This window comes from Scophthalmus maximus, chromosome 19 (assembly GCF_022379125.1).
Source record: "Scophthalmus maximus strain ysfricsl-2021 chromosome 19, ASM2237912v1, whole genome shotgun sequence".
In the NCBI taxonomy this organism is placed as follows: domain Eukaryota; kingdom Metazoa; phylum Chordata; class Actinopteri; order Pleuronectiformes; family Scophthalmidae; genus Scophthalmus; species Scophthalmus maximus.
This window is the reverse complement of record NC_061533.1, coordinates 1,757,015-1,770,000: the sequence shown is the minus strand read 5'-3', so window position 1 is coordinate 1,770,000 and position 12,986 is coordinate 1,757,015. Positions and strand designations below refer to the sequence as shown.

The 12,986-nt window shown below is 45.2% G+C and overlaps 1 protein-coding gene across 4 annotated transcripts in view; it reads left to right on the top strand.

Annotated features, from left to right (window-relative positions):
* Positions 1-12,727, top strand: part of znf608 (zinc finger protein 608) — a 34,677-nt gene extending 21,950 nt beyond the window's left edge. The window contains exons 4-9 of one of the 4 annotated variants that reach the window (XM_035640627.2): positions 2,227-4,699; positions 5,704-6,163; positions 7,153-7,325; positions 7,853-8,000; positions 8,212-8,268; positions 10,027-12,727. In XM_035640627.2, the coding sequence (XP_035496520.2) occupies positions 2,227-4,699; positions 5,704-6,163; positions 7,153-7,325; positions 7,853-8,000; positions 8,212-8,268; positions 10,027-10,046 (3,331 nt within the window). In that variant the 3' untranslated portion in view covers positions 10,047-12,727. The other 3 variants (XM_047329032.1, XM_047329030.1, XM_047329031.1) reach the window with 3 other exon arrangements.
* Positions 12,728-12,986: the final 259 nt, after the last annotated feature.

The window sequence follows — 12,986 nt, the reverse complement described above, 5'->3', positions numbered from 1 at the left end:
TCGTTAGCATGGTCGTCAGACCGCTAACCATGTTAGCCACTTTCCAAGCCCCCGGTGTTAAACACACAGGAATTGTAACATAATATCTGAAATCACCGCAGCACCGCCTGGTTTATTTCCCTCTTTGATCATCATCATCTTTTTACCACCTCTTGATTTGCTGATGATTGTGTTGTTGTTTTTTGGATTAACTGAAAAGAGCACTTATTTTTTTTTTCAAAGTGCTTCAATGTTTTGCCAAAATGATGAAATAAAGTGTGAACTGGCTCCGGGGCCGTCGGCTGTCGCTCCGTGACGAGCGCTCCACTCCCCCTCCGGCTGCTTTGTTCAAACGGAGAGATGGTTTCTGTAATTGCCGAGTGGGAAATTGTGGCGGTTTCTTCCTCGCGCCGCTGAAACCTCTCAATTATTGCTCTTGCATGCAAATGACTGTTGTCATGGCAATTACAGCTTAATCTCAGAAACCAGGGACTAAATTGTTTAGTTTTTTCCATTTGGACTCTTGAAACGGCGGACGTGTGTCAGCGGAGAGCGAATGCGGCTTTATTATTATATAATTGAACAGAATGAAACGCTTCCTCTTTGATGACTCGTTATCAAGTCTGCAACCGGAAGATAAAAGATGTGATGATTAAAACGGAAATTACAAAATATACAACCAGCATGGCTCAAGACCCAACAGTCCTTACGTTGAATCGAAGCGGCATCGGTCGCCTAATTGTGCCTGATTCTATTCATCAAGATGAAAATTAATGAATTATTCTTTGGAAAATATCACAATGTAAAAAAGTGGGGAAACATTCCTGGATCTGCCCCTTTTGTTTGGACCTGTGCCAAAATGTAATGGATTCTTTCTCGGCCAATGTTCCATCCCTCAACCAAGTTTCGTGGAAATCTGTTTTTGCGTAATACTGCGGACAAACAAACAAATGGTCGGGGTGAAACCATAACCTCCTTGACAGAGACAATAAACACCAATGGTGAACAAATTTGAGGTAAACTAATTTTTCTCGTGATTGGATTAAATACAAAGTCTGTGCAAAGACGCGAGTGACGTGAATGACGCAACATGGATACGAAATCCACGTCATTTGCTTCACTTGCTCAAGTTGAAATATTTGAACTTGAGCGAAATTTTAGCGTGACGCAATAACGCGAAAGCCAATTGGCATTGAGATCCTCCGACGTCACGTTCGACAGAGAAAGGGGCCGAAATTTGTGGCTTGTATTTCTTTACATTACTCAAAAATTTGCTTATTTTTGGTGTGAATGCATTAAATAACATTTCAAATAGACGCACGAGAGCAGAAAATATCATTAAAATGCCAAAGAAAAAAAAGTAAAATATCAGTCGAGTGTTCCAGTGACATTCAGGGACAAACTGATGTAGAAAAGCAATTACAACTTCACAGGAAGTGTGAGATATCATTGTTTTAAAATCTTGTCTCAACGTGTTCTGCAGTCGGTTCCATTAATAACGTGATTAAGACGCAAAACACTCGTTCCAAGGTCGGAATTTATTAATCCAGTCCTGTCATGTTGTGTTGTATTAACGCATTAAAAGGTTCAGGGTCCGGCTTCCGTAACTGAGCCTCACACTTTGGATAATTGTAAATAAATAAATTTTTCACATCATCACAGACAGTTTTTTGATAAACATAACATTGTGTGACTGCAGAAAAGCATCCCCAGTGTTAGGATACAAGGCGCTGTGGTAAAACAGCATGAAAAGACTTCAAAGCAGAAGGAACGACGTGTGAATACAGAGACTCTCCGTATCAAATACAGAGATTGCTCTGGTTTTGTACAGGTTTTCTTTATGCTATCAAAAGAGAAGCAGACGTTGTGCAGAAAAAAATCAATTTGTAGCCTTGACGTCAGGCTCAAATGATCTTCTGAGGTTTGATGCTACAAGATTTCAGTTTGGCTGATGATGTGAAGTTGTTCTTGTTTCATAAAACAACATGACATGACAAAACATGCTACAATATGATGCCATGTCACACAATACGCTGCAAAGTGATGCTATAAAATGTAACATAAGATAAGATAAGATAATCCATTCAGGTAATACAGCAGCACAGAGACAGAATGAAAAGAAGTAATTCAATACATTTGAAATAACACTACACAGTGGCATTTACCTCATCAAGGTTCCAGGTGGTCAGTAAGTAATTATTAAGATTTTTCTCCTAAATCCATTGTTTTTCCTCTTCCTCTGTCCAGATTTTGTGAGTCTCCCTCCAGCGACCCCGAGATGCCAGGCGGGCGTGGCCGGGGGAAACGGATGCGAATGGCCATGGCCGAGCGGCCCTGCATTGAGCCGGCCCCGGCAGCCAAAGTCAGGGGTCTGTCACAGCACAGGAGCCGTGGAGGCGGTGTGGCCGGAACCACTGCACCCATCCACAGCAAGGGACGGAGAGGCAGCCTCAACCTCATCAACAGCAACGGCCGAACTCCTTCGTCATTCTTCACTGTGGATGAGGTGAAATCCTCCAACAGTGCCTCCACTCTCTCGTCTGGGAAGCGAAAGAATAAACCGCCGGCGGACCTGGACCTCAGCCTGGTCTCTTCCGATGACATTAAAAACGGAAATGGGAAGCGGATTCGAGCCAAATCCCGCAGCGCCCCGTCCACGCCCCAGGGCAAATCTGACCCCTCGTTCATGGATCCAGGCGGAGGTTGTGCCTCTTCACCACCTCCCCCACCCATTCTCATTGACTGTCCCCACCCCAACTGCACTAAACGCTACAAGCACATCAACGGACTGCGCTACCACCAGACACATGCACACCTGGAGGCTGAGGAGCAGAGGAAGCCTGAACTGGAGCCCGTGAAGGATGGGGAGAGTGAGGAACGACTATCAGACTGTGAGGACACCATCAGCAACATGACATATGACCTCTCGGAGACAAACATCAGCACTAATTCCAATAGTTCCTCAAAGAAACCTGCTCCTCTATACAAAGTGACGACAGTAGGGTCTCCGAAGAACAGACGGCTACTCCTCAGTACCGATCACAGTCCCACAGCTAACTCCAAAACCAGAAGAACCTCACTGCTAAAGGATGGGCTGATCGATGACCTCAGCAATCTGCCCATCATCTCCAACATGACAGTGGTTCTGGAGAACTGCATGGTCCCAGACAGAAACTCCATGGTAGAGATGCCCAAACTAGAAGCCGAAGGTTTGATCGACAAGAAGGGTGGTGCATGCGATAAAGGCAAAAAGACCAACGGGAAGGTAGAGAAGCTGTCAAAGTCACGGACCAACCGGCCAATCGCTCCAGCCCCTGCTCCTCCCAAGCTGATAGCCATACCCAATGCAACCTATCCCACTGGTACAGCAGATACTGCCACTTCACAGCAGCCCTCGCCCATGGCAGCCGTAGGCCTCACAAGTAAAAACCTTCCACTAAAACCCATCAAACCAAAGCTGAGCGTCGTCGTGGAGCCAAGCCTTGTCAAAGCTACTCTCGTTACCTGCAGCAAAGAGACCAGGAAGAAAGAAAAACGGCGGCTGAAGGACAAACACAACAAAGATGTACAAACCAGGACGCCTAACGGAGACAGCAGTGGAATCAAAATGGAAGAAGTCTGTGGTGGATCTAAAATGGGTGTCAAGGAAATTTCTGGAAGCCTTCTGAAGGAACACCTCAGTAAGCAGGACGTGATGAACGGACTTACAGAGAGCCAGGAGAGCAGAATGGCTAGTATCCGTGCTGAGGCCGACAAGGTCTACACCTTCACCGACAACGCCCCGAGTCCCTCCATTGGCAGTTCATCGCGGCTTGACGCAAGTGGTACTTGCCTGGTGGCAGCAGACAGCAGTAGCAAAAACAACAGCCCCGCCTACTCCGACATCTCAGATGCCGGGGACGATGGGGGATCTTCTGAATGTCGCTCAGATGGACTCAGATCCAAGTCCAGCTCCTCGGCCTCCTCTGAGGTGAGCTCTAACAGTAACCATGGTAACTCGGGTAAAACCCCACCCACGTCATCTGCCCCATTATCAAAAGACTCCCAATCCCCGTACTACCACAGCTACGAGCCCTACTACCTGCAGGGGTACATGCAGTCGGACAGGCAGAACTGCAGCAGCATTGCTTTCCACAAAAGCTCTGCCCATGACGGCAAAGGGAAAGACAGGAAGGAAGAAGTGAAGGAGGACGACAAGATTTCCCCCCATGACTTCTTGGACTCTAAGAAGGGCGACGGGCCACCTCAGTCTCAGCTCCAGCTGGCTATGAGTCAGACCCAGACCGCCTTGGCCCAGTCTTTGTATTATGGCCAGTACTCCAGAGGACTTTACATGGACCAGAAGCTGTTACTGGCCTCCAAGTGCTGCGACCAGCCGCCCAGTTCCAAGCAAAGGGGTGAGCGGGGACAGGGGTTGAGAGACGGTGAGGAGGTTAAACATATGGTTGGGGGTGCAGCCAGTGGACCCATGCTAGGGAAAGGTCCAGACTGTGCTAAAGGTTGCTGTCCCAAACCTGTCCTGTCCTACGTGGAGATGAGCGAGAGAGGAGAAAGGGGACAGAGTCTGGGCTTGAAGGCTGTTCACGGGGGCTTGGTGGACCAGCACCAGGTCTTGATGAAAGACTGTGATGACATCAAGTCACCCTCCTCTTCCTCTTCTTCATCACTCCACAACGCAAACAGTCAGACAGATCTGGACTCAAATGTTTCCTATTCCAGTGTAAGTTTCTCCCTCTGTCTATAACCTGCCGCCGCCGCTGATGCTGTTGTTGGTTTGCTTTCATGACTGTTGTTGAGTGTCACAAAGAGATTAATCACACGTTGTGTAACAGCTAAACCAATAGGTGCTAATGACAAAGACCGTGTGGCTTCCGTGGTGCTGTAGCTCTGGTTTGGCAAAACTACTTCAGTCCTTTTGGTTGAAACCCAAACTGTGTGGTTTGATTTGATGGATGCAGATGTTTTTAATGTGTAGAATGAGAATTATTGGAAGAAAATGTGTAATTCCAATTTTAGCTGTAAATGTAAAACATAACAACACAAACAGACAACGGAAACCTTTCTTACACATAACTGTTGGTTTTGATATGAGCTGCTTTTTCAGAGAGCGTGTACAGATTTCTAATCATGTCATCTCACAGTGCATTTTAACAGCTGACTCTAGCAAGGCTGGGTGATGTAAAAATGTTGTATGAATGGAACCAGAGCGGTGGCGGGGAGGCAAGGTTGTGTTTTTCCTTTTGGCTGCAGCTGATAATGTGTGAGACGCCTCACTCGTCACATGCCAACTTCTGAATGGCCGCCTGCTGTTGAAAACGTCGTCATCCTTCATCAACATCACAACCAGAGCCAGTGATAGATAGGTGCTCTGTCTATGGCTCTGATCACTCCAGTGCACAGTGTTTCCTCTATAGTCGTTCAGCAGCGGTGGGCCGCCACAGCAAGAAATTCTCCACCCAAAGTACAAATGAAAGTCATGAATTAGCTTTGCTTTCCCTCCAAAAACCACAGAAGAGACAAAATGCCAAAGGGCTAACTTTTACACTTCTTATAAAGAAGGTATTTAGCATAAGCTCTGCAACTGGCCATGTAAACAAAAACTGGGACGGAGACATATGGACTGAAGTTCAACTGACCTCAAAATGACTCCCACCCACCACTGTTAGCAAAGAATTATAGGGGAAACACTGCAACTAGCACCAACACTTGTCCCCATCGATCTAGCCCTCAGACGGCCCTGGCTGGGCTCACCGCCTCGCTCACAGCAAATACTCAGAGCTACAACACGGAGAGGAGGCCGAGGAGGGTGAGGCAGACACGGGGAAAGAGTGGGGAGCTACCGTGGAGCCTACCGGGGCCAAGATGACCTCAGGAGGAGAGCGAGGAGCAGGCGTGGGCGGAGATGGTAAAAAAGCCAGGGTCCATGGATCCCACGATCTCCCACTTGCCATCGACACCGAGGACTGCGACCGGCTAGAGGGGCTAGATGATCCAGGCCAGGAGCCAATAGGAGGGTTTTCTGAGGAGTCCCAGAGTGCCCGGGCGGCGGTGTCCCCTCCCATGACCCCCCAGCAGCCCTACATCCAGTACCAGCACTCCTCCTACCAGCCCTACCTGGCAATGTGTGAGAGTGGAGGGGGCTCATACAGAGGGGTGTCCCCAACGCTGGTCCACAACTACCCAGGTAAGAGTCTGAGCAAAGATTTGGGCTTAGACTGCGTTCCAGTTTACCTCGGACCCGGGAAGTCGGTGTGGTGATTTTTTTCCGACATCCCGAGTCGGAATTCCGACTCGCAGGGGCGTTCCATTTGCGATTTCCAATGATGAACCCGGCTTCTGACTTCTGACTTCCGAGTTCCGAGGTAAACTGAAACGCAGCATTACTGCAAAGGAACAGTTCGACATTTTAAGGAGATCATAATGTAATGTCACTTGATGATCCTAAATTACCTGATACCTGATAGAATCAGGAGACTTAGGACTCTTCCCCAGACTTTGTAGTTTGGTCCGGACCAAACTTGCAAGTGTGAACGTTTCCTCGGACCACTGGTCCGGACCAATGGACTGAAATTTTGGTCGGACCAAAAGAGGTCGTCTTAAGACTGGCGGAATCCGTTGACACTGAATAGATTCAATCTTCTCATTTAACTCAAGAATCAAACTGCGATGACTCCCAAAAAGTCAAAAGCTAACATTTTATATAATTAATGGATTTATAAAATAAAAGGTATTTTTTAAGGGGCATGTTCAGGGTTTAATTTAAATTTAAAAGGGTAACAATCGCTTTGAATTCATTATCATATTAACATTTTGCGATTGCAGTGAATTTCTAAGGGTTTTACCTCTTTTACTTAATTCACAAAACCCTCTTAAAACACTTTAATATGATATAATCCATGAATGTATTATGTTACTTAGCAAATTATGGGACGAATCCCACAAAGTTTATTAAGTATCAAAGCCGCTGCTGCGTTGTTACTGAAAAATAAAGGGCCTTTTTTTGGTACGAATTCAGGGGTCAGGATTATTATTATTTTTAAATAAAGAATATGTTTTTATGTTGCAGCTGCTTCTGCATTACAAATACAATTTCAAAGTGCAGGAAACAAAACGAAATAAATAAATGTAGATCATGCATCTTTGGGAAAAAACGACAGCTTCTTTATTGTCCAGCAGGTTTCCACTATCCTCTGTACGGTAAGACGGCGGGCAGGGAGGAGTCGGAGGTGACGCCGCCGGGCAGGGGCGGGGCGGTGAGCGGCAAGCCGAGCGGCGACTCGTCTTCGTCCTCCGCCATGGAGCTGCTGCAGCAGCAGAGCCACCAGTACCACGGGAAATCCCCCGCTGTGAGGCATCACTCACTGCACCGCCGCCACATCGTCTGATGTACAGAGGGTTACACACGGCGCAGCAGGAAGCTGACGTTAACAAAATCACTGCTTTGTAGAAAGTGACGACGTCAGTGGCACTAATGCTTCACGCGCTTTAACTGCTGCCGACAGGAACATTGACAGTATCCTGTAATAACCCTAACCCTATCCTGTATTGAGTTTCTGGCAGTAGAGACCATACATCCTGATACACCAGGCTGACGTTCCGTTAAGTACGAGGACAAATCAATATATATACCTATAAATCTCAACTTTGTTTGTACAGCACCTTTAATACAAACATCAGACCCTGAGTGCGACGGATTGAAACACAGAGTTACAGAACTTAAAGTTCATTCAGCGTTTTTCAGTTTCTCAAATGGTCAGACAACTTAACATCGTCCTCATGTGGAGTGTGTGTGTGTGTGTGTGTGTGTGCGTGCGTGCGTGCGTGTGTGCGTGTGTGCGTGTGTGTGTGTGTGTGTGTGTGTGTGTTTCCACAGCCTGGCGAGAAGGGTTCACCTGAGGGAGAGAGAGAGCCGGAGAGAGACAGGAACCACCTGTCGTTCGCCCGACACCTGCACACACACCATCACACCCACCTGGGCATGAGCTACAACCTGATGTCAGGGCAGTACGACCTCTACCAAGGTACGACACCACGAACTCAAACCTCAAACTCAAATAAACGTGAAGAAAATAATATTCTCTTAGGCATGATACTCCAAGCAAACCTCATTTAACCATAGTGAAGTACTTGTGAGGGGTTCAGGTTCGGGGGGGGGGGGGGGGGGGGGGGGGGGGGGACCCAGAAGTTGGTGCTACAGACCTGGTGATGAGACTCTTGTTTTGTGTGTTGAAGGGTTGAGCTCCAGGTCGCTGGTCTCCAGTCAGCAGGTGTCGGGACACTCGGCCACAGGTCGGTTTGAATTTCACTTCCTATATTCAGAGAAGCAACGCAGTTTTTGAATTTAAGAGATTACTGTAACTTTTCAGCAGCAACAGAAAACCCTGTTGAACCCTCGAACCCGACACTTTATATCAAGAAGAGAACTAAAACTCAACCTGCTCTCCCTCTCCACTCCACACACCGGATTTACAGTTTCATATTTCTTAATAGTTGGAAACTAAGGGAGACTTTTCATACTCCAAAATTTTGTTTGTGGTCTGAATTTGGAAAAATATTCTTTGAGTGGTTTCTGGGACAAAAATTAAAAATCTGCATATTATCTCTGGTCGAACTAAACTGACCTTCGAGTTCTCTCCACCTGACGCTTCATTAGTCTGAAGTAACTTTAAACAAACATAAAAAATCAGGTATTTACAGCATATGAAATCACTTTAACCCAGTTATTCGATCAAACGTATTTAAATATGTCAATTCTGACACATTCGCACTCAAAGTGTTGTTAATCTGCTGTTTTAAAGATCATGTGACATGTTGGTTGTTGATCCGCGAGATGAAAATACATGTTTTCACAGGTAAATGAGAATCTCGTAGGACAAGAGCGTATCGAACCAGTCGTGTGGATTCATTTGGCTGAAATGTGAAAAAACGACACAATTTCACTAGATTCAATGATGAGTTACATTTACGGTTCACCTGGTTAATCAGCGTTCTGCTTCACCACACTTTATCATTTAATCTTGACTTGTGCGGATGCTGGATCTGAAGCGATTCTGCTGTCAGCAGGTGAATTGAGCGTGAAGGCTCATTAAATGAAGACATTTTCAAAATGTCAGCTCCAACAGCATTGACTTGATCGAGTTACGATAAAAACGCAGCACTGAACAATCAGGCGGTTTTCTGACGCACGAACACAAAACGGCCATTTTAGCGTCTTTTTTCAGCTTCTTTGACCATTTCATTTTTCAGTTTCTGTGCTTCTTCATGATGACCACTACACTGTTCAATCTGGCTGAATTGGCTGAACATTTTCTTTAATTGAAAGAAAACTGAGAGTAACATGAGCCGGAGAATTGTCTCATCTTCACGGAAGATCTGAGGCTCGTGTCTCGGGGAGCAAACGGCTCCGAGACTCTCCGGGCTGGATTCTCCATCATCCACTGGGTCATTATTCACTCTGCGCTGTTTTCCATATCTTTTCATAGGCCATACATCACTGCCTTTGTTTGGAGGTGTGAAGCGATGCAGCGGGGAACCTGCCGGGGCCCTTGAACGGCATAATGTGGTCATTAGCATAGCGCTGCTAAGGCTGCGGTTATCTATGAATGGTAATTGCTGTGAAACGGAGGAGATTAACAGCAGTGATGCTCAGAGCCGCAGAGGAGTGAGGAAGAAGAGAAGCAGGAGTTTTATAAGGCGACAGAAACAGTGTGGGGGGAGACGCTCACCAACCTCAGGCCTGATAATGTGAAGATCATTAACTCATTATCGTGAAATGACAAATGTTAATTGTGTAATAAATGTTCCCTTTCTTCATAATCATTCTTTTTTTTTATATAGTTTTGTCTCTTTATCACGACGTCAAGCAAGACTCCACAATCACAATGTCAACGTCATAACTCACAGCTGAGACCCATGATTGTTTTGAGCTTGTGGATCAGCTGGACCTCGATACCGCGGCTCCTCACCAATGACGTCAAACGCACAAGATGGCGGCGCCCGTATCCCAGATCCATCCGCCTGACCTCCGTTTCCCTCTTGTCTCCACAGAGGGCGAAGGGAAGAAGTAGGACCATGTGACCGCGTTCTCACATGAGGAACGGAAGATTTATCAGACATCAATTCCATGGTGTTGAATAAGCTTCGCCTCGCTGAGAGGCAGAGAAAAAAATTAATTAAAAACAACTCTTTTCATTTCCTACGAATGACAACCACCTGTTTTATACCACGTCACCCCGGAGCAGATGGGACGGACCGATGAAGGGACGGTAGAACTTCCTGTTCCAATCCAGAGTCACAGACTTTTGAAGCTTTCGGTTTTTGCAGAGCGGCGCATTGAAAACAAAACAACAAGCACTCAGCTCGAGTTTAACTTTATAAAAAAAATGCACATTTATCGTAGTGTATTATGACAATGATGATATGACTGAATGTAACGATGATGACTTTAATTTATCCCAATAGTGTTGATGGATTTCTTTTTTAACTTCTATTGGGAAGCAGCATTAGGAAGCTAAAAAGTCTATTATTATCCTTATTATCTCTCATTATGATTATCCAAGTGGTCCTCCTCCCTCCATAGTGCTGACGCGACATTTGTATTAACTAACCTGTACTTGAGCGTAACCATGTTGATTGTACTTGTCTTTATGTGAGAGTAAACCTTCACAGCGACCTGCCCAGTGCCATGTAGGAACCAGTGGTGTATATATTCTGTACAGATTCAAGGCAGAGCACTAACATGCTTTATCCTACTCTACGTTGATCTCCATCAGCCGTGCAGGGGAGCAGCAGGCGGGCGGGGAAACCGCAGGCTCCAAAGAGAGAAGCTGAATCCAATTTGGTTTCAGGTATAAAACTCCTTTAGAGCTCAACAGTGAGGTTCCGGAAGTGAAAATCCCATTCACATTCTCCATTAACATTTTGATTATTCGCCATAATGTTGTATCCGTCCAAGGTCGACTCACCATTATACCTCAGAGCTCGAGTGTCGCGGTTGTCGTTCCATTATACCTCAGAGCTCGAAATTACGACCTCCGAGTCGGAGGTTGCAACCGGAACCCCCGACCCAAATTCCTACGCGGAACGTCGAAGGAACTTCACCAACCCCGAGCTCCAGGCTCCAAGATGTAAGACGCAGCATGAGTTACTGGTACCACTGAACTCTACGATCGTTATAAAACATTATACGTCCACAAAACACAAGCTGCAATACATTACAAAACTATTATCAACAATATTCACAATGGTTTATGGGACAAATAGTTCCTTCACTCAAATAATTATTCTTTTTGCTCCGGATAAATGAATGGGAAATTCACTTCCGAACCTGGAACCGTTCAAGAAGTGGGCGGTCCCTGTTGAGCTCTACAAGAGAGTGATTCTTCCATAAGGATCTGTTTTGAATCACAAGATAACAGAAGAGTACAAGATACTACTGAGCCTGATGCTGAAACTCAAACCGATCACATTGGAATTGTCCTTCAAGTAAAATGGTCCCATTTGATTCTGTTGGGGGTTCAGTCTTGTCCGGAGTCCCACAATCCTTTGCCCCGCCTCTGCTCCCAAGCCTTCTACAAGCTAACTAGCTCACTGCAGAGCCGCTGACAGACAGAGCCGTCGGGCTTTACCTGCTTTTTATCCACATTCTCGTTTCCAAAATCTGGTGCTGCTAGTTTTTAATGTAGCCGAACCACTTGCCTCTCGTACACGGGTTGATCCATTCAGATGTTGTTGGGTTGTGTCTGGATCTTATGAAATAATTTATACCTTGACCAGAGTATCTGAGACATCTGGTGGAGTCATACCAGATATGACTGTTGTGTTTGAAGCTGTGATACATGTGCTAATCAGGTTTTTAGCCAGAAATGACACTAAAAAGATGTCAGAAAATTTATTTGGTAAAGAAATACGGACATATTTGAGACCAAAACAAAATGCGGTATCTTGCTAAATTACTTCGACTACATCAACTTCAACCAATAACTGTCTTAAACGCAGCTGTTAGCTAGTTAGCGGAGTCCTGTAGCAAGCTCTGATTTAATTGTTAACGTGCCAACTAGCCACATTAGCTAATGTGCTAACTAGATGTGTCAAAATCAAGACAGTGTTTTGAGCTGATGAGATAAAGTAGTTAGACTGAAGTTACACTTTTTTAATCACGTGTTCACAATTTGCTTGCGTCTTCGTGTGTTACTGGATGTCGCCTCTAGAGGGCACTGAACCAGTGGCGCTCTACAAACTAAATTGAATTGTACGCTGGACACAGTCCGGCATGGCCACCAGATGATTCATTCACTCTAACGCCCTGATGCTGCGTTCACATCATGTGGAATGGAGAACTGTGTTTACAATAACCTCCAAATTTTGCGAATGCAGCATAAGGACACAATCTTCTACAGTCACTGTCAACACAGCTGACAATAAAACTGTATTCGCCCCAAACCGTGTCTGTCAGCAGCTCTGCCTCACTTTACACAACACAACACCTGACCTGCATAGTATCAGTGATCATTCTATTACTTGAATATAGTGCTATATGAACTCTGTTTACAAAAATGCTGTCAACTCTTTGGGAGACACAGCGTTGTCTCATTAAGGCTGCTTGGTATGTTCAGTTCATCCACTCGGTAAATCCATTTAATAACACACAACGAAATCGTATAAATATGAAACTGCTGTTGCTTTTTTATACTGTATATGCCTTAATTCATATGTTTGGCAATCATGATTAAAGGATGTTTATATATTCCCTTTGTCTGTGGGTGTTTTTTTTCCCTCTGAGGTGACATCATTTTAAATACTAATAGAAAGTATGTTTAATAAATCTAGATTACATGAAGGAGATGTTCAGATGCAGTGAGATCTCTTTTCTGCTCGGAAGTTTGGATTTATTTTTAAACTATGTAGATTAATGTACTGCATTACTGTAGTGTCCAAACTAGTAAATGTAGAATCATCCCTATTATTACTGTTATTGTTATAATAATATTCATGTTATTATTAGAATG